Here is a 22,182-nt window from a genome sequence, read left to right as displayed (position 1 = left end):
AACTTCTTTAATAAGTGATTCTATTTTTTTTCCTTAAAGATTTTATTTGAGGGACACAGTGTGTGTGAGAGAGAGAGCATTGAGGGGGAAAGGTCAAGGGTCAGAAGGAGAAGCAGGCTCCCTGCTCAGCAGGGATCAAGTCCCCCCAGTGAGGGACTTGATCCTAGGACTTTAGGATCATGACCTGAGCTGAAGGCAGTCGCTTAACCAACTGAGCCACAAAGGCGCCCCATAGGAAGTGATTCCTACACCTGACAAGTGTCATGTGACTGGGATCCTTCAGAAAATGTAATTTTGATCTGTATCATATGGGATATAGTATGTGAAACAAGTTTTTTTTAAAACCAGCATTAGGAGATTAAAAATATGAGCAAGACTGCATAAATTACCAGAATCCAACATGAAAATTCCCATTAAAAAGTGATTAACAGGGTGCCTGGGTGGCTCAGTGAGTTAAGCCGCTGCCTTCGGCTCAGGTCATGATCTCAGGGTCCTGGGATCGAGTCCCACATCGGGCTCTCTGCTCAGCAGGGAGCCTGCTTCCCTTCCTCTCTCTCTGCCTGCTTCTCTGCCTCCTTGTGATCTCTCTCTCTCTCTCTCTCTGTCAATAAATGAATAAATAAATAAATCTTAAAAAAAAAAAAAGTGATTAACAATTCTCTGCTGAGCAGGGAGCCTGCTTCCCCTCCTCTCTCTCTTCTGCCTGCCTCTCTGCCTACTTGTGATCACCGTCTGTCAAAAAAATAAATAAAATCTTAAAAAAAAAATAAAAAAAAAAAAAGATTAACAAAAAATCTGTAATGGATTTTAACTACATAAATATGGATTACTGCTTCTGTTTCAGAAGAAATTAGATCTCATCACTGCATTAAAATACATTCATCATTTAGTACTAAATGTGAAATATACATTATATGGAATTAAAAAGAATTCTTACCTAAATTGGCATACATTACAAACAGATTGAAATATTGTTGTAAATGACGGCCATGCTCTGAAACCTCTCTTCTGAGGAGATTTAATACTGCTCTTAGTAAGTGATCACTCAAGCTTAAGTTATCACATGCCTGTGAAGAATAAAATATTTTATTAGCAACCAGATGGAGAAAAGGATACTTCCCATATGTATGTTTGCATTAGGGGTATGTTCATATATATGACTGCATTAGGCAGGAATATCAGGAAGGAAATTACTAAAAACAATTTCTTTAGAGAGATGGAAGAGATGGAAATTTCATTGTAGATGTTAACTGTTTTAACTGTAAAAAAATAAAATCCATGTGTACAGTTTTATGCTAAATAGGCATATTTAGCCCATTATAAATAGGCAAATTTAGCCATTATAAAAGTAAACCCTCCCTGAATATATGTAATCTTGAATACTTACTACATAACTTCTAGTAACTGAATAAATGGAAAAAATTTTCCTTATATTCTGAAAGCACTCAATAATCATACGCACTGCTGTGAAATAATTTTAATAAACTCAATAATTTACACATGGCTGTATATATATGGTATACATGAAAAACAAACACATATATTTAGTGATTTTATCTTGCAGGGAAAAAGAATTGACTTGTATTTCACTGTTATAGAAAAGCTTTCAATTACCTGACCAGTAAGTCCAGGAGATGTAAATGATGAAGGACAAGGCCCATCTTGCAAAGAAAAATGTGCAATAAATACTATAAGTTTTGCAAATGCACCCCTCACTTCTGCACTAGGGCACTCAAGGAGATATTCAGAGAAGCGATTTGAAACATTAAAAAGAACATTATGAGCAAACCAAAACCGCACATTTTTGCTATGACGGAGTAGAATGCACAGCGCATCATACCTAAAACAGAAAAATATATGAATATCAACTTTTATAAATGTGCTTCTGTTCTGATTTTTATAGTGAACCAACAAACTTCTATGAATCAAATAAAAAAGAAAGTTCTCTACAATTAATGGTCATGGTTGGTTCTAGGTACAGTATCAGAATTGATATAGTCCTATAGTCAAAATGAATTAAATGAGAACTTGTGTGGATGCGCATGTATTTTCAAATCCCCTCCTGATGGGAGTGATCTTTTATTCTGAAAGATGCTGAAAATAGCTGTTAGATAAGGTATTATAATGTCCTCCATACTTTTTTTTTTTTTTTTTAAAGATTTTATTTATTTATTTGATAGAGATCAGAAGTAGATGGAGAGGCAGGCAGAGAGAGAGAGAGAGAGGGAAGCAGGCTCCCTGCCGAACAGAGAGCCCGATGTGGGTCTCGATCATAGGACCCTGAGATCATGACCTGAGCCGAAGGCAGCGGCCCAACCCACTGAGCCACCCAGGTGCCCCGTGTCCTCCATACTTTTACAATTAGAAACTAAAGACAGTGAACACTTAAAAAAAAATTCCATAATGGGGTGGCTCAGTGGGTTAAGCCTCAGCCTTCAGTGCAGGTCATGATCTCAGCGTCCTGGGATCGAGCCCCATATTGGGCTCTGCTGAGCAGGGAGCCTGCTTCTCTGCCTACTTGTGATCTTTCTGTCAAATAAATAAATAAAATCTTAAAAAAAAAAATCTTCCAAATTTTAAAATTTAAGTCAAAATTCGATCTAGATAAAGCTTAAGACTTTCATGATGAAACAGTAAAAGGTAAAACTTAATAGAAATAGGAGTCATTTTTTGAATAGAATGCATACTAAGACTAAGCGATTTTAATACTTTCAACACTACCACCAAATTTTTATTCTATGTTTGAAATAAGATTCTCATGGCTAGGGAAAAAAAAAGCAGTTCAGAATATGAATAAAATTCAAAGCCATGTACCAATCACTGGCAGGGCCACGGACAATTTTCTTGGTGTGAAATCCAGTGGTAAAGAGGAATCTAGCTGCAAGCTGAATACTAATCATAGTGATTTCTTCTGCTTCAGGCAACAAGTGATCTTGTCCTTTAAAAACATACATATAAACAAACAAAGAAGCCCAATGTTAAAAAAGATCTTAGCTAAAAGTAATCTTTGGTTTCTATCTTAGCACTTCACAAAACCATGTTTCAAACTCTTGTTTGAGTTAAATTATGAATAAAAGCTCATCTATGTTTCTAGATACTGAGTGTCACTACTCAAAAATACAGGGCTCTTTAACACTTGACTTCAACATAATGAATTAAAAGTGCTGACATTGAGACACCTGGCAGTTAAGCATCTGCCTTTGGCTTGGGTCATGATCCCAGAGTTCTGGAATCGAGTCCCACATGGGGATCCTTGGTTTGTGGGAAGTCTGCTTCACCTTCTGCCTATTCTGCCTGTCCTGCCTGCCATTCCCTTCGCTTATGCTCTCTCATTCTGTCCCTCTCTGACAAAAACAAAAACAGAAATCTTCAATTTTAAATCTTTAAAATAAAATGAGGCTAATCATTTTCTGAAGAAAAAAGGAAAAAGAAATCTGAAGGGAACTGAAAAAACCTTCAGTTAAAAATATCAATATGCATTTACAGCTGAAAAAAAATCCTGTAAGTGAAATAAAAATTATTCTTTATTGATAAAAAGCTAAATTCCAGAAACTTACCTGGAGCAGGGCTTAGATAAATACCATTACATGTAAGAAGTTTTTTCACAAACTGAAAATACTCTAAACTGTACTGCATTCGGTTATGCATGAATTGCACATTTTGTTTTCGAACACTTCTCTCAATGGCTGGTGACATAATTTGATGGGGTCTTGTGATAGTTAGCTCTGATATATATCTTATCATCTCATCATCTTGGTCTATTGTGTCCATTCGTTCATAAAAAAGTATATAAGCATTCCACCATCTTTTCTGGCGCCTGTATGACATTCGCTTCATCATATGATCAAATACTTCTCCCATGTACTCTCCACCGAAACACTGATTTTTCATTTCTTCATCATCATCCATTTTACATTCTGTTACATCTCCATCATCAAATTTATACCAGCGATTTCTCTCACCATCTTTACCATTCCTCTGAATGATGTAAGAATAATAATGTCCTCCACTTGCTTGACCACTGTGTACAAGCACACCCACAAGTCTGTATTTCGTGCTTCCTGTTGTCTCACTTTCAGACTGCTCATTCTGTTGTATCAAGTGCTTGTCTGGGTTTACATTATTTTCTTCCAGTTTTGTAACACCTGGTACTGTGTAAGGTTCCATGTCTAGCTCTCGTGGAAATTCAAAATAATCATTGAATTTAATTGCACACTCTCTTTCCCAGTCATAGTCAAATCGTTTCAATTGTATAGCAAGAACAGGAGGCAACTTTTTAATTAGCAAGCGCTTTACTGTATCAACCTACAATAAACAGTGAATATAAACAGGTGCTTTTATAACCCAAATAAAACATAAAAAATTTAAAGATTTATTCAGAAATAGAGAAGTACATGAAAATGAATACAATCAAAATCATTTTGTTACTACTTTTTCGAAACATTTATACTGTCTAAAAATATGTAATTACTGTCTTATGTGACACAGAAATTAATGACTACATGTTTCCATACTCTATCTGATCATGTTACTTTTCTGATGTTTATTTCTATGCTAATGAACAGAACCTGCTGTGAGCAAACTTAAGAAATATTGTACATAACAACAGCATCTAATACATATGGCACTTATGGTCACATAACACATTAAATGCTGCACACATATTAACATATTTAATTCTGTTCTGAAAAGGTCCTACCTCAAGGTCCATAGTTGAAAATATGAGGAGAAAGAGTGGTAGGATATGTAAAAAAACAGACTGCCTCAGAGGAAACTGACATCTGTAGGTAGCAGATAATATTGTGGGTTTAGAGATCATGATCTAAATGGTGCTTACTGTCAGAATAATACAGGTAGTTAGGGGATGAGAGTAGGGTTCAGAAAAATCTTTCTGTAATATCCACCTCCAGAGACCTGTTATCATTCCATTCTTAACCGTTTGAGTTGCTAGAATAAAATTAATTGGCTGGGTTGAAAAAATGAAATCTGGTGTTTAAAAACTGCAAGTGGTTATGAAAATCTGATGTAAATAAATAAAATGAGCGATTCTAAACATGAAGAGTAACCTGAACTATAAAAGAACAGTATTTTCTATTATCAGCCCTTCTAGTTTGAGGAATTCAATAGCAACTGTGACATCTAAATAAATTATCCAATGAAATGGTTTTAAGTCCACTGGTTGTATTTTCTCTCAATAGTTTACCTGACAAATCTTAAATAAGTTATTGTAACTGCCTCTCTGCCATGACCGTAACAAAGCAGAGCTAGAAGAGTGGTGGATTTTGATGCCGAACACAAGCAACTCTGACATCTTCCAGTTCTGTTAAACGTTATTACTGATTTTTAAAATCAGACAGTACTTACCTTTTTATCACATTTTTCACATCGATATGCATTTGCACCTTCCAATAAATCTCCTTTGATATACTGTTCCAAAGAATCAAGAAGGTTTTGGTGATTTCTAATATCTACATTCAGAGTTGTAAAAGATTCTTCACACTCGTATCTAAAGATATTATTTTAAGAGACAAAAGGATTTATTCCTTAGGTTTCTAGTTATCCTTTAGTTGTAAATTTGATGCAAAATGCATTTTTAGTCTCTATTATATCATGTCAAATGCATTAATCAGACAATTATTAATAATCTTGTAGTTATCTTTTTATTTTTTTTTTGAAGATTTTTATTTGAGACTGAGAGAGAGAACATGAGAAGGGGAAGTGGGGCAGAGGGAGATGAAGGGCAGACTCCCAGCTGAGCAGGGAGCCCGAGGGAGAATTTGATCCTAGGACCGAGAGATCCAGACCTGAGCCAAAGGCAGAGGCTTTAACCCACTGAGCCACCCAGGCACCCCAAAAGTTTTAATTTTTTTTTTTAAAAGATTTTATTTATTTATTTGTCAGAGAGAGAGAGGAGTGAGAGTGAGCACAAGCAGACAGAGTGGTAGGCAGAGGCAGAGGGAGAAGCAGGCTCCCAGCTGAGCAAGAAGCCCGATGCGGGACTTGATCCCAGGACGCCGGGATCATGACCTGAGCCGAAGACAGCCGCTTAACCAGCTGAGCCACCCAGGCGCCCCCAAAAGTTTTAATTTTTAAAAGTCATCTCTGTCCTGAATGTGAGGCTTAATCTCATTATCTGAAGATCAAGAAATTCATGCTCTACTGCCAGGAAAGTGACCCTATGTTGGACACTTTTTTTTTTTTAAAGATTTTATTTATTTATTTATTTGAGATAGAGAGTAAGAGAGAGAACATGAGCAGGGTGAATAGCAGGGAGAGGGAGAAGCAGACCCCTTGCTGATGAGGGAGCCCAATGTGGGGCTTGATCCTAAGACTCTGGGATCATGACCTGAGCTGAAGGCAGCCACTTGTTTCACTGACTGAGTCACCCAGACATCCCTCTTAAAATTCTTTATACGTATTATTGTTTATCATTATCTTCATAAAAAAAGTGCTAGGAAAAATAACTCTGTTACGTATATCCATTCCTATTTCACAGATAAGGAACTGAAGTGGGAGGGGGCCTTTCAAAGAGATTAATCTGGTATACTTTATGATTTGAGGTTAGGCCTGTCTGACCTCACTGGTTAAGTTCTTTATATTTTTTCATACTGCTTGCTACCTATGTTATGTGTTCTAGTAATCTGTGAGAGCATGTAGAGCCTGCTTAAGATTCTACCCCCGTGGGGCGCATGGGTGGCTCAGTGGGTTAAAGCACCTGCCTTCGGCTTGGGTCATGATCTCAGGGTCCTGGGATGGAGCCCCACATGGGGCTCTCTGCTCAGCGGGGAGTCTGCTTCCCTTCCTCTCTGCCTGCCTCTCTGCCTACTTGTAATCTCTCTGTCAAATAAATAAAATCTTAAAAAAAAAAAAAAAAAAAAGATTCTCCCCCCGTGAGTCAGTCAGTTAAGGCTTTGGTTTATACTAAAACTGGAGAAATAAAAACCTTAATTAGTACTTACCTATGGGGGCAGCCTTGGCAAATTTTCTGATCAGCGAAGGAACCGCCCAGGACTTGACTTAGTATAGCTGGATGTCCTAAAGCTTTTAAAGCTTCATCTAAACTATCCACCAAAGAATTAAAAAATTCTAAGGCATCATGTTGTTCCCGAAGGTTAACAGGTTCACCCCAAAGCCTGAGGAAAAAAAAAACCCAGAATAAAGTTCAGTTTAGTTTAATATAAATAATAATATAATAAACTTATTTATATAATATTATATTATATAAATAAATATAATAGTTACTATGCTCCCAGACTATCCATATTTTACCTTTCATAACCACTACAAAAACGTCAGAAATGTAAGCTAAACCTTTATTCATATCAGAAGGGAAATAAAACAGTAAACACTATCTACTGAGCAGCAACGGCAATGACAATGGAAGTGAAGTCTGCAGTAAAAACTATAATGTCAAAGAATTGCCATAAAATTATAGATAGCAGGCTTTAGAAATGGTGTCCTCAAAAAAGAAAAAAAAAATAAAAAGAATGGTTTCTTCTATATGGAACAGTGTATTTGGGCATTTTCAATTCAAGTAAAGAGCATTAACATAAGAAGGAAAACCCATTCTTATGTGGTTATTTTAAGTAACAACTATTACTTTACTGCTTTGACATTTAGTTCTTAAATCTTCCATGCCATATTGGAAAGTTCACAGCAATTTATTCTTAAAGTTATTTTTCCAAATGAAAAAAGAAAAGCTTTGTCCTGTTTCTAGAGAATTTCTAGTAATCTGAATGAATTTATGATTTAGTCCAGGCGTGCCTGGCTGGCTGAGTCAGTAGAGCATGCAACTCCTGCTTTGAGGGTTGTGAGTTTGAGCCCCTCATTATTAGTAGTTTACTTAAAGTTAAAAAAATAAAAATAAAGTTAGGCCAACAGAATCCTGTGAAGACAAAATACCAAGTGTCTGAACAAAAAATGAGAACTGTTGTTGTTAATATCAGGTTATGATGGATGATATTGGTAACATTTAGTGGTTACAGAATAATAATATACATAAGGGAATAAAATATATTAATTTTCAGCAAAACATGGTAAAATGTTAAAATTTGGTAAGAAGGTTTATTATCTTTTGTGTGTGGTGTGCTTTTACAATTAAAAACTAGTTGCTTATTTTTTATTTTTAGCTGATTGTTTTTTAAAATTAATTTTAAATTTATAGACAATAACATAAAATCTTTTTGGAGCAGAATATGTATGCTGCCAAATGCAGGCAGTTGTGTAATGACCACCAAAATCAATATAACAAACCCTATCTTAGTCCTCACCCTCTACCCCACATCTCCTAAGGCTACCGTGTTAGTAGCAAACCCTCCATACTCTTAATTTCTAGAAACTGACTTTTTTTTTGTTTTTTTAATATTGACCTGAAGTACTGTTTTTTCAAAGTTACTTAAGTTTTGGTCTTTCAACATTTCTGGTATTAGTGTTTGGAATGTTTGGAATACATAAATACTTTCCCCCTACAACTTGATTTTTAAAAACAATTTTGAGATAACTGTAGAATCACACAGAGTTCTAAAAAATAACACAAAATATACCCTGTGTCTTTTGCACAGTTATCCCATAGTAACATCTTACAAAACTACAAAATATCACAATCAAGACAGTAATAGTGACACAAGCTCCAATGTTACTAAGATTTCTATAGGCTTACTTCTACTTATATCTGTATGGTATTTAGTTTTATGAAATTTTGTGACTTCTATGTATTTGTGTCAAGATATAGAACAGTTAACCACCATAAGGCTCTCTCAATCATTCATTCTGTGATAATACCCAACTACCTGCCACCTATTCTCAACCTCTGGCAAACATTAGTCTTTCTTTCATTTCTAAAACTTCATCATTTCTAACATTTTTAATTTTATTTATTTATTTGACAGAGAGAGATCACAAGTAGGCAGAGAGGCAGGCAGAGAGAGAGGAGGAAGCAGGTTCCCTGCTGAGCAGAGAGCCCGATGTGGGACTCGATCCCAGGACCCTGAGATCATGACCTGAGCCGAAGGCAGTGGTTTAACACACTGAGCCACCCAGGTGCCCCCATTTCTAACGTTTTATATGAAGAGAATTATATAGTATATAGCCTTCTGGAGTTAGCCTTTTTCACTCAGCAAAATGCTGAGATCCACCCAAGTTGCTGTATGTACCAAGACTTTTTTGGGGAAGATTTATTTATTTATTTATTTATTTGGCAGAGTGAGACGTAGTGAGAGAAGGAACACTAGGCAGGGGAGTGGGAGAGGAAGATGCAGACTTCCCGCCAAGTGGACAGCCTGATACAGGGCTAGATCCCAGGTCTTTGGGTTCTAACATGATACAAAGGGAGATGCTTAACAACTGAACCACTAAGGCACTCCAAGTTCTTTGTTTTTAGTATCTAATATGAGTGTACCAGTTCATTTAATGACTGAGCTGTGAAAGAGCATCTTGGTTATTCCCAGTCTGGTGCTATTCAGATCTGCTCTGAATATCTGTGTATAATTTTTGGTGTCAACCTAAATTTTCTTTTCTTTGGCATAATTGTTCAGGGCTGCAACTACTGGAATATAGAAGAAACTGCTAAACTGCCTTCTAGGATAGTTGAATTATTTTATATTCACACCAGCAACAGGTGATCCCATTTCTCAGTATCCCAGCCAGTACTGGTGTTGCCACTACATTTATTTTACCAATCTCATATGTGTACTGATCTCTCATATGCTTTCTCTCTTTACTTTTAATTCACAGCATTAAATTTAAATTTGGTATTTTGCATGGTACAGATAATTTACACCTGTATTTTTTTTTTTAAGATTTTATTTATTTATTTGACAGAGAGAGATCACAAGTAGGCAGAAAGGCAGTCAGAGAGAGAGAGGAGGAAGCAGGCTTCCCGCTGAGCAGAGAGCCCGATGCTTCGCTCGATCCCAGGACCCTGGGATCATGACCTGAGCTGAAGGCAGAGGCTTAACCCACTGAACCACCCAGGCACCCCCACTTGTTTTTTAATTCATCTAACAATCTGTGGCTTTTAATTGGAACAATTTCATTTTATATTACTACTAATATAACTACATTTAGGCATATTATCCTATTATTTTATTGTTTATGTGTCAGATTTTTTTTTTATCCTTTTGGGAATTATTTAATTATACTTAATTATATTATTTATTTATTTATTTATATTTTTTCTATTTCAATGTATATGTTAGCTTTTTATCTGCATCTGTTATCTTTTAACATCTGCTCTATAAATAGTCATAAGTCATCATGCAGAGTTCATGTTTCAGCATTCATATAACACAAAGAAGTGGGGAACCTGGGTGGCAAAGCTCGTTAACTGCCTGCCTTCAGCTCAGGTCATGATCCCACCAACCTGGGATTAAACCTCATATTGAGAGCTCTGCTTCAGGCACACTGCTCTGAGGGAAATTTTCGGCTCCTTCTCCCTCTGCCTCTCCCCCTCTCAAGAAATAAATAAAATCTTAAAAAAACCAAAAACAAAGAAGTATCACAGCTAAATAATAGCCTTCACTTTTCTCTTTGGTATGTTAAAATGTGTTAAATTAATAATATAATGAATGATTTCCTTTTCATTAACTGAATCACAGAGTGATACACACTATTTCACATTTCTGACATTCTTTCATTTTTGCAATTCCCAATTTTCTCTGGTAAATTATCTGCCTACAGAGGAATTTTGATTGTGAGGAAATTCTTTGCACATTTCCCTTTGAGAATGAATGTACTTATCTTCCCTTCACTACTGAAGAATATTTTCACCAGAAATGAAATATTAGGGTATTTTTTATTGCTTATTACTGTCATACCAAGAAATCACTGCAAAATCCAACATACTAAAGTATTCTGCCTCTGTTTTCTTCTATAAGTTTTCTACTTCATAGTTTTTTTTTTTTTTTTTTTAAGATTTTATTTATTTATTTGACAGAGAGAGAGATCACAAGTCGGCGGAGAGTCAGGCAGAGAGAGAGAGAGAGAGAAGCAGGCTCCCGCTGAGCAAAGAGCCCGATGCGGGGCTCGATCCCAGGACACTGAGATCATGACCTGAGCTGAAGGCAGCAGCCCAATCCACTGAGCCGCCCAGGCGCCCCTCTACTTCATAGTTTTATTTCTTATGTTTACATACTTGATCCATATGGGGTCAATTATTATTAATACATATGCTGTAAGGTCAAGGTTAAATAGTTAAAGGCTGAAAGCTTTTAGATTAGTATACAGATTAGTATACAGGCAGGGATGTATTTCTTCAAAGCACTATAAGGTCTGCTAGCCAATACAAATTGGCAAATTAAGAAACACAAGTATTGAAAGTGGAAATCCTAAAGATTTACAAAAAGTCGTTAGAACTCAAGCAACAAATTCAACAAAATTTAAAGATATAAAAATCAACATGTAAAAATCAGTATGGGGGATTACTACTGATGAATACAGAGTTTCAGTTTAGAAAAAAAGAAAGAAAAAAGCTCTGGATTTCATTGATGGTGTACAAAATGTCAATGTACTCAATGCCAATGAACTGTACACCAAAAAGCATTTAAAATGCTTTTATGGGGGTACCTGGGTGGCTCAGGGGGTTAGGGCCTCTGCCTCTACCTAGGGTCATGATCCCAGAGTCTATGCTCAGCAGGGAGCCTGTTTTCTCTTCTTTCTCTTTCTCTCTGCCTGCCTCTCTGCCTACTTGTGATCTCTGCCAAATAAATAAATAAAACTTAAAAAAAAAAAAATCGAAAATGCTTTTATGTCATGCATGTTTTACAACAATAGAAAAAATAGTGCATTACAATGGAAACCTGAAAAAAAAAATAGGGAAAAGAACTTTCCTCAAATTTAAAAAATTTTCTGCATCAAAGGAACTACTAAGAGAATGAAAAGCAGGGGCGCCTGGGTGGCTCAGAGGGTTAAGGCCTCTGCCTTCGGCTCAGGTCATGATCTCAGGGTCCTGAGATCGAGCCCCGCATCGGGCTCTCTGCTCAGCAGGGAGCCTGCTTCCTCCTCTCTCTCTGCCTGCCTCTCTGCCTACTTGTGATCTCTGTCTGTCAAATAAATAAATAAAATCTTTAAAAAAAAAAAAAAAAAAAAGAGAATGAAAAGCAAATCACAGAATGGGAGAAAATATTTGTGCATCACTTATCTATAAGACCTAGTACGATGATTAAATTCTTCTTAAAGCAAAATAAAACAATAAATATATTAATAAATATTCAACGCTTTTATGAGGGAAATGCAAAGTGGAACCACAATAATGTATCACCTGACACCAACTAGGAAGGCCATCACAAAAACAAACAAAAAAGAGAAAAGGAAAACATGAAAAATAAGGAATGAAATACTGATTATTAAAAAAACTGCAACCACCTAATTTTGCTGGTGACAAAGTAAAACGACTTTCAAGGACATGGAATTCTGATGGTTTCTCAAAGTTAAAAAGAATTACTACATGCCTAGTACCAATACTGCTCATGTGTTTATGAATGAAATGAAAATCATACAAAAACTTTTATAACATGGAAGCTGATAGAATCACTATTCAAACAGCCAAAAGAAAGAAACCAATGAAATGTCCATCTATTGATGAAGAAACAACCAAACTGTGGAGTATCCATCCACACTATGGAATATCATTCAGCCATGAAATGCAGTTCTGATACCTGCTAAAAAAATGGCTGAACCTTAAAAACATTATGCTTTGTGGAAGGAGGTAGATAAAAAATGCCATATTATATAATTAAAATTATATGAAATAAGGAAAACAGGCGAATTCATATGGAAAGAACATTACTTTTTTTGTTGTTGTCAGTGGTGGAAGTAGGGAAAACCGGGGAATAACATTTTGAATGCACTAAACTGGCACTGAATTGTACATTTTTAAAAAGTTACAATTCATGATGGTGAATTTCATGTTATATATTTAGAATACAGGTAGCACAAAGCTGCAGACAAACTATGAGGTATTCCATTAAGTGAAGAAAGTTACTGCAGAGATACATTACAAATTAAGTAAACATTATAATTCAAGAGTAAAACTAATTATCTATAAATCTTGCTATGCATGTAGAAATAAACATACAAAAAAGACATACACATACAAATAACTGAATAAAAGATTTTAAGATAAAAGCTCAAAATATAGTAGCATAATAATTTGAAAAAACAAGAAATGCTGACTAGACTACTGAATAAAACCTTGAGTCAGACACAAGATAACCTAGGGAAAAAAAAAAAAAGCACTGAAATAGCTAGAGGGGAGAAAAGGTATATGCTGGTGACAAAATAATAAGTATTATACATGCAAATCAGTCTTCGGACATAGATGAATAGTTCAATTGTGGAACACAGAAATTTACAGACTGATAGTGTCATTTTAGTATCATATACATATACATACAGATCTATCATATAGATATCTACACACACACACACACACACACACACACACACACAGAACTACCAGCCAACTGCAGTAAATGCGTTTTAATCCTGCATTTAAAAAAAAAATCACACTATTAAGAAAAATTAAACAACTTGGTAAATTTAAAGAGTAACTTAAATGTAGTGATATTACATAGTTTTTATTTAGGTAGGGTGATATCATAGTTATGCTTATTTAAAAAAGAGATACATAAAAGAAAAAGCCATAATGTCTAACTTATTTCAGTTGAGAACTGCTGAATCCAGGAAATGACTACATATTAGGATTTTGTTTCTGCAGAAGTTTTCCCCAATAAAAAGTTAATTATATCTTAAGAAACTAAAGAATATGGCCTGCCTCCCTTTACATGAGTTTTTACATCCCTCTACCAAGACAAAGATAAAGAAAAAACCGAATGACATTAGAGTATCACTACTGTTAAAATATTAAATAATTATACATTATTATATATATACATATAAATTTTAAGTTAATATACTGAAATTTTTATAAAATCAATCCACCCACAATATACCTGAACTGTTTCCAAAATCCTCTAGGCACATAGTATTGTAGTCGGGAAGCAGCTAAATGACCAAAGATGACCTGAAGATGTCTTAGGACACCAATATTGTATTCTTTCCTATCTTCTGTCTTACTCAAAGTTGGTTTGTCTTCAAATTGATGAGGATATCCAAATACATCATCTCGGGGATCAACATTACTCTAGAGACCAAAAAACAAACAAACAAACAAACAAACAAACAAACAAACACCACCAACAACAAAACACAAAACACCAAAACCAAAAATAAATAAAAACCCATCACTGATGAGCTAGCCTAACTTCAGAAGTTGAGACAAATAAATGATTTGCATTATTTTACATTCCAAAGCACACAACTTTCAATTTACAGTATTAGTGCTTATTCCTTCACAGATGAATTATCAATTCAAATTCATAAAAGAATAATCCTGAGGGGAGCCTAGGTGACAGTTAATTAAGTGTCCAACTCTTGTTTTGGGCTCAGGCCCTGCATTGTGCTCTGCACTCAGAGGGGAGGTCTGCTTGATACTCTCCCCCTCTCACACTTTCTCTCTCTCTAAAATAAATAAATAAAGGATGATGATGATAAATAAATAGAGGAGGATAAATAAATGAGAGGAGGATAGATAAGTGGAGGAGGTGTTGGGGGTGGAGAAGGAAACGGGGAAGAGGAAAAGGATCCTGAACACCCACTGGAGATAGTATAAGAAAAAATGATTTAGTTCAATAGCCTAAATAGAGACAAATAAGTATTTGTTATAAATAACTTTGGGGAAAGTAAATTAGCCTTTCCAGGATTCATTTTTTCCTAGAGATAATGCATTCTTCACAGATTACATGAAATAATTTATGTGGCATTATCAGAACCACTAATAAATAAAACATTTGAGACTACCTTTGGTAGAAAGAGCATGGACAGAAGCTCTGAAGGTCTTAATCACACTCTCTATATAGCAAAATTTAGTTGTTTAAACAGAGCACTGAACACTATTTTATATTGTTTGCTCTGTGTCAGAGGCTATGACAGAAACAGACAACACCCAGTTTCTGCCATTGAGAAGAACACACTCTAGGAAAGCAACACAGTAAATAATCTACTGTTGAAAAAATGTAAAGCACACAGTTACCAAGTAGCAAAAGAAATCTGGTATCTTGTCTGTATTTTCTGCATTTTGCCAGTACGGTTAGCCATGAGTATTTACGTTTAATTCAGCATCCTACCAATAACAAGAACTACAGCACTAAGATTTATACCCCAGTTTTCTCTGTAGCAATGGTTCTTAACCAGGTAATGCTGTGGGCACCACATCATATATGGGGATTCTTAAAACAGTAACAGTAATAACAACAAGAACAACAAAGTGAACATATTCAGATACTGATGCCTGGATGGTATGATTTGTCAGGCTCTGAGAAGAGTGCAGGTGGCTGTATGTTTCAGAATCTCCAAGACCACTAGACTGCAAACTAGTTTTTAGCTCACAAAAGGCAAGTACAGGAATGGGAGAAAAACCACTTACTACAATTAGAGTATTTTCTCTCTTCTCTATTAATCCTATGAACTTGTATAAAGGAAAAAGGAGAAGAAAAATAAACACAGTTTTGATATAAACAATAACAAAATTAAGTCTTCATATTAATGTATAAAGAGCTACATCTTAGTTTTATATACTCTGATTTGCCACTAACACATAACTTTCTTATATTCTGTACTGGATACTCCCGGTATCATGATCATATCCTTACTATTTACTAATATTTTTAACAGGACAATACAACATTATTTAAAGTAGCAAACAAGTTTGTTTTTGTATTAAGAAATCACTATATGAGAAAAATATTAAGAGTATTCTAAGAATAGGCACAGGTGGTGAAACTGGTAAGTAATATATAAAGAAAAATACAATATACTTAAAAAAATTAAAAAATCAAAATATAAATCATTTTAAAATAAATTTGTCAATTTTTAACACCCAATTTGACTTACCACATTGTACAAAACATGATTACATTAACTGATACTTGGAAGAACAGAAAAGTTGTAATAAAGATTATCAACTTCAGATGAAAGTTTGTTAGATAATAAGCCCTAGGATATGCCAGAGATAGTAGCTCAGAGATTCTTGTCCTGTCATCAAAAGTAGTTTAAAAAAGTCCTACAAGAAGTATATTCTAAGAGAAAAAAAGCGTTATTTAGTAATCAAGACCTTGAAACACAGGAAAAAATGTATCATTAGAATTTACCTCACTGTCCTGCTTCTCATCACCGAACATATCATCATCTACATCACTACCTGTGCCTTCAACAGCAAGAATACTGTTTCTGATGGAAGGAATCATGTATAACTGTTGTATCACAGAGTTCATATAACATGTAGCACCAGCGTTTTTGAGTCCCACAAATCCTTTCAATGGGCGGGGTCCAACAGGTGGTAGATATTCCCATTCAGTAAGAGCTTCACAAGCTGAGAGAAGAAAAGATCCTCATAATGACTCATCCACTGGCCACTGTGTTATGCTGATAAACTAATATTAGCAATAATTCTGTCACTACTATAGTCACCTAAAACTAGCGCTCCAAATTTTCATTTCAGTATCACCATACAGATCCTTTCTAAGAACTACGGAGTCTGCAATTTACTGATGCTGCATCTATCACCATCTGCTAGTCATGTCAGACAGTATAATATTAAATTTCTTAGTGTAAACTATAAGTAAAAACTGCTTTGCCTATAGCCATGTTTTATCTTTAGGAATTAATAAGACAGTATATCTCAAAAGTCTGTTAGAACTGTAAATTACTTTATATACTTCATCACCGATTATAAATCAAAAATAATCTGAACATCAATCACTATCTGGGAAACAGATTACATAAAATAAGAGTATACTAAATAGCAAATTATATGGCCAATAAGTAGAATTAGGTAAGATTTTTATGTACTATTACATTTTTACTGAATAAAAAACTAAACAAAAGAAAATAAAGAATGCTGCAAGTAGTATACTCCAATTTGTGTTACGAAGAAAAAAACTTAGGGGTGCCTGGCTCAGCTGGTTGTACATCTGACTTGTGGTTTTTGGCTCAGGTTATGTTATCAGGACTGTGAGATCCAGCCCCAAGCTTGGCTCTGCACTAAGTGTGAAGTCTGCTTGGGATTCTCTCCCTCTGCCTCTTCCCTTATGTATGTGTGCATGCTCTCTCATACATAAACAAAAAGAAACTATTAAAAAAAACCTAAACAGAGATACACAAATACACAACTTTTATGCATACATAATTTCTCAAACAGGAAAATGGAATTGGAAGGAAGTTTAGTACCTTTAGCCATCTTTTTCTTTTTTAAAATTTTATTTATTTGAAAGAGAGAGAATCAGAGAGCATGAGCAGTGGGGACTATCACAGGGAGAAGCAGATGATGCCCTGCTTAGCAGAGAGCCCGATATGGGACTCCATTCTAGGACTCTAGATCATGACCTGAGCTGAAGGCAGTCGCCTAAGCAACTGAGCCACCCAGGCACCCTTAAGTCTTGTTTCATATATGAATAATGAAACCATAAAACTCATAAGCTACATAAATTTAGAGAAAGAAAACGAAGTTTTTAAACATCTCTTTACGTAGAGTCCATAGTACCAAAAAAATCCAGCTTTTGGTTAAAACTCTGAAAGTTTGGATGAGAAGTTTCTTATACTCTGAAAGATGGGAAAACCAACATAATTTCAGATGTTCTTAAAGGTTACTATTGGATGTACTCAATAATTAGTTCTGCATGTTTTATTAGCAAACCCATGATTTGCACTTAGATTTTATGTTCTTATTTACTGTTATTTTTACTAATTACTTGTTCTCTTTGAGTTTCATTTCTAATAAGATCCAAAGACCACTTCCAACGCTCATGTGGCATTAACTGAGAACATAATAAAAAGCATGTGTTTCATATTTCACATTGTAATCTTCAAAACTTTAACTTTTTAAAAACTCAGATTAAGGGATGCCTGGGTGGCTCAGTTGGTTAAGCAGTTGCCTTTGGCTCAGGTCATGATCCCAGTGTCCTGGGATTGAGTCCAACACAGGGCTCCTTGCTCGGAGGGAGCCTGCTTCTCCCTCTGCCTCTGCCTGCCTCTCTGTCTGCCTGTGCACTCGCTCTCTCTCCCTCTATCCCTGACGAATAAATAAATAAAATCTTAAAAAACAAAACCAAACAAAACCTCAGATTAAGATAACGCCAAGCAATTTCAAAGTGAGGGCCTGCAAATCTCTCCATTCATAGACTTAAAAAAAATTTTCCCCCCACTTTTAGTTCTAAATACTAAATCCTATAGCATCAAATTTGGCTTCTTATTTGAGTTTAAATTTTATTTTATATTTGATGAAATAAAACATTTTGGTGAATTACTTGAAACAATTATATGAAGGTATTTAAATATAACTGGAGAATTTTTCTGTGTGAAGGCTTCTGTACTTATCATCAGCTCTTTTTGATTACATAAAATTGCATTAATTACATATTTGGTTATTAAAATTATTAAACTTATTAATAATTTCTAAAACCAAACATAGATTAAACATTTCCTAAAAGATGGGGCGCCTGGGTGGCTCAGTGGGTTAAAGCCTCTGCCTTCAGCTCAGGTCACGATTCCAGGGTCCTGGGATTGAGCCCTGCATTGGGCTCTCTGCTCAGCAGGGAGCTTGCTTCCCTTCCTCTCTCTCTGCCTGCCTCTCTGCATACTTGTGCCTCTCTCTCTGCCTATTTATTGTCAAATAAATAAAATCTTTATTATTATTTTTTTAAAGATTTTATTTATTTATTTGACAGAGAGAAATCACAAGTGGGCAGAGAGACAGAGAGAGAGAGAGGAGGAAGCAGGCCCCCTGCTGAGCAGAGAGAGCCCGATGCGGGACTCGATCCCAGGACCCCGAGATCATGACCTGAGCCGAAGGCAGCGGCTTAACCCACTGAGCCACCCAGGCGCCCCAAATAAAATCTTTATTAAAAAGAAATTTCCTAAAAGAAAAACCCAGAATTTTAAACATAGAAAGATATCAGAACCAAAAAACCTTACATGTTACAATACTTACTAGTTATTGCTGTGCCTATGTAATACATTTCAGTCAAACAGTCTACTATCTGTTTGAGGTTCCTTACACAGCCAACAGCTAATGCTACAAGTAGTTCAAAACCAGCACTGATGGTGGCAGGTGAACTACAGACTGGGATAGCCTGCTCAGCTGGCAGTTCTCCATTTCTCATACATTGCAAGTAAACTTTGGAAGCAGGAAAGATGAAATCATCAATTAATTCCTAGAGTTGAAAAAAACAGGTCACATATTATTAGCAATATTTATTTAGGAAAAAGTGTACCTTGGAACAGAATATTTTTATACTTAAGAAAATACTTTTTATATTTTAAAAACAAATTTGGGTTCTCAAATAATAAAACAAAATTCTGTTTTACATTATTGATTTTAATTAGGAAACACACAATTCTAGGTATTTTAGGTATAAAAGCTGACAACAAAAACAGGTATTTTAAATAAACCAATTCATATAATGAAATGTGAGCTAAAATAAATGAATTAAAATAAAAAGAACACTTTCACTGAATTCTAAGACATACCAGTAAAAATTCATCAAGTATGACATAAAAAATGAAGTCTTCCAAGAAGTTTTCTTTAAAGGTCTGATCAAAAAAATTGAAATTAACGAAATAATTATAACAAATGTTACTCATTAACATTTTTTTGAACATTGATTTACCATTATAGTTAACCCTTAAATAATGTAAGTTTGAATTACTTAAACTATATGAGTTGGAACCACTTATACAAGGGCTTTTTATCAATACATGTATTGGAACTGTTTTTTGCAGTTTTCAACAGTCTGAATGAAACTCACAGATGAATAACATAACCTAAAAATATTCACAAAATTAAAGAAATTTTATGTAATGAATCCTTAAGATTTATGTAGATATGTAGTTTATTTGATCTGTAAAGTATACACAAGTTGGAAAGAGTTATCATGTATTCAAATGTGTCCACACATGTACATGGTGCCACTCCAGCCCAGAGAAATGTAGACAAAGATAGTCTTGAATCTTAATTGCTGAAAATTTAGTATGGTAAATATTACGGCAGTTCAGAGCCGGTTGCTAGTGCGGTGAGCTCAAGTGTTTTGAGCATTCCGTTGAAACACTGTGTGATGATAAGCATCACTATGTGAGTAGTCTGTGTCTTAAATAAACTGCAAATCATAGTAAAAGAGATCTCTCACTGTTCTCATGTATTTTCATTGTGTTTAGTGCAATACTGCAAATCAAGAGGCCGTAGACAAATTCCCAGATACCATTAGGAAAATCACTGAGGGGAAAAGTGTATCTGCCTGAGCACATTTTTAATGCAGACAAAAGTTCCCTATTCTGGAAGAAGGTGTCACAAAGGAAGAGAAGCCAGCACTGGGATTCAAAGCAGGAAGGGACAGGCCGAGTCTCCTGTTTTGTGCAAATACAGCCAGGCCTGATCAGGTCCTACCCGTATCTATGAAAACTGCTTCCAGTCCCTGAAAGTGAAGGCAAGAGATAAACATGAGAATCCTGTCTTGGCTGCACGTGAAAGCCTCGACAACAAAGACCCCGTTTCTGGACTGGTTCCATTGATGCTTTGTCTCTGGCATCAGGAAGTACCTTGCCAGTGAGTGACTACCTCCTAAAATTCTTTTGCTATTAGACAGTGGTGCTCATGAGCTAGACCCCCGTGAGTTGAGGACCAAAGGTGTTAAAGTGGTCTGAGTGTCCCCAAACACAACGTCTCTAACTCATCTCCCAGATCAGAGGGCCATGAGGACCTTTAAAGTTCATCACACATGGCACCACATGAAAAGAACTGTCAGTGCTTGGAAGAGCACCCTGGTCTAAAGAACATCATGAGAACCTGGAAGGACAGCTCCACTGAAGACGTCACCATTGTCACAGAAAAAACTGTGAGAACCATTAAGCCCCAAGTAACTCGGACTGGAGAAAACTGTGTCTGGGTGTTGTGTGTGACTTCACAGTCTCTACAACAGAGGCAATCAGCAAAATCATAAAACAGACTGTAGACATGGCAAGAAAAACCGTGGGGTCGGGGGGCGGAGCTGGGTGAAGAGTTTGATGATCTGAATCTTGGAGAAATTCAAGACCTAATACACACCGCCTCAGAAGACTTAACAGGAGTCAGTTTGATGGAGATGAGAACTCCTGAACCAGTGCCAGATGATGAGGATGGAGACACAGAGAAACGCCATGCCAGAAAACAGACTGATAGAGAGCAGTCTGGCAGAGGGCTCTGATGATCAAGATTGCTTTTGACTCCTTTTGTGACATGGACCCTTCCATGATACGGACATCAAAACCAAAGGAAACAGCAAACCCATATAGGGACATTTGTAGAGGAATGAAACAGAAGCAGAAAGGAAACAGCAGACCCATACAGGGACATTTGTAGAGAAAAGAAAAAGCAAGCAACTTCCTTAAAGTTACACTGACCACGCTCCTCTTCAGCCTACTCACTTTGAAGACAAGAAAGATGAAGACCTTGATGATCCCCTTCCACTTAGTGGGCACTAAATCATCATCATGCTGTACAGTTAATAAGCTTGTCTGTTGTGTCTGTGTGTGTCTTGGTGTGAAAATTTAGTAATCGCATGGCAGGAACTGCATCAGCTGTTTCATGTCATCAGCATCACTACGTATTCATTGTGTAGAACACTGTGTGCAAGACTCATCCTTACAGAGGCATAGAGAGAGTAAGATGTAATGTAAAATTAATAATGTGCCATGTTCTTACTGTTTCATACTTTGCTTTCAAAGCACTGCCTTACTCTGTAATGATGCCTCTCAGAATAGGAGAAGCTGGATATCAGCCTATCATCACCAGTACCGGTTTCTTCTTCAATGTATTTGTGTCCAATTTTGTATTATGAATGTGACTGTAATATCAAATGCCAAAAAACAAACATAGCTCTTTATGTGTACTTTCTTCTTTTGACATTTTAAAAATACAGTACATTTTGGGGTACCTGGGGGGCTCAGTCAGCTAAGTGTCTGCCTTCATTTCAGGTCATAATCTCAGAGTCCTGGGATCAAGCCCCACACTGGGCTCCTTGTTTAGTGGGGAGTCTGTTCCTCTCTCTGCCTCTGTGGTCACCTTGCTTATTATGCTCTCTCTCTCATATAAAGAAA

At 35.9% G+C, this 22,182-nt stretch overlaps 1 protein-coding gene across 8 annotated transcripts in view; it reads right to left on the bottom strand.

Moving 5' to 3' along the window:
* Positions 1-22,182, bottom strand: part of LOC309856854 (ubiquitin carboxyl-terminal hydrolase 9X-like) — a 163,198-nt gene that overhangs the window by 15,969 nt on the left and 125,047 nt on the right. For all 8 annotated transcript variants that reach the window (XM_082718527.1, XM_082718526.1, XM_082718524.1 and 5 more), the window contains 9 exons: positions 19,043-19,265; positions 16,206-16,426; positions 13,950-14,140; positions 6,960-7,133; positions 5,365-5,506; positions 3,558-4,305; positions 2,815-2,938; positions 1,615-1,840; positions 938-1,067 (listed from right to left, as the gene is read on the bottom strand). In XM_082718527.1, the coding sequence (XP_082574653.1) occupies positions 938-1,067; positions 1,615-1,840; positions 2,815-2,938; positions 3,558-4,305; positions 5,365-5,506; positions 6,960-7,133; positions 13,950-14,140; positions 16,206-16,426; positions 19,043-19,265 (2,179 nt within the window). The remainder of the gene's footprint in view (positions 1-937; positions 1,068-1,614; positions 1,841-2,814; positions 2,939-3,557; positions 4,306-5,364; positions 5,507-6,959; positions 7,134-13,949; positions 14,141-16,205; positions 16,427-19,042; positions 19,266-22,182) is intronic.

Source organism: Mustela nivalis, assembly GCF_964662115.1.
Source record: "Mustela nivalis genome assembly, chromosome: Y".
Classification (NCBI taxonomy): domain Eukaryota; kingdom Metazoa; phylum Chordata; class Mammalia; order Carnivora; family Mustelidae; genus Mustela; species Mustela nivalis.
This window is presented reverse-complemented; position numbering and strand designations above follow the sequence as displayed.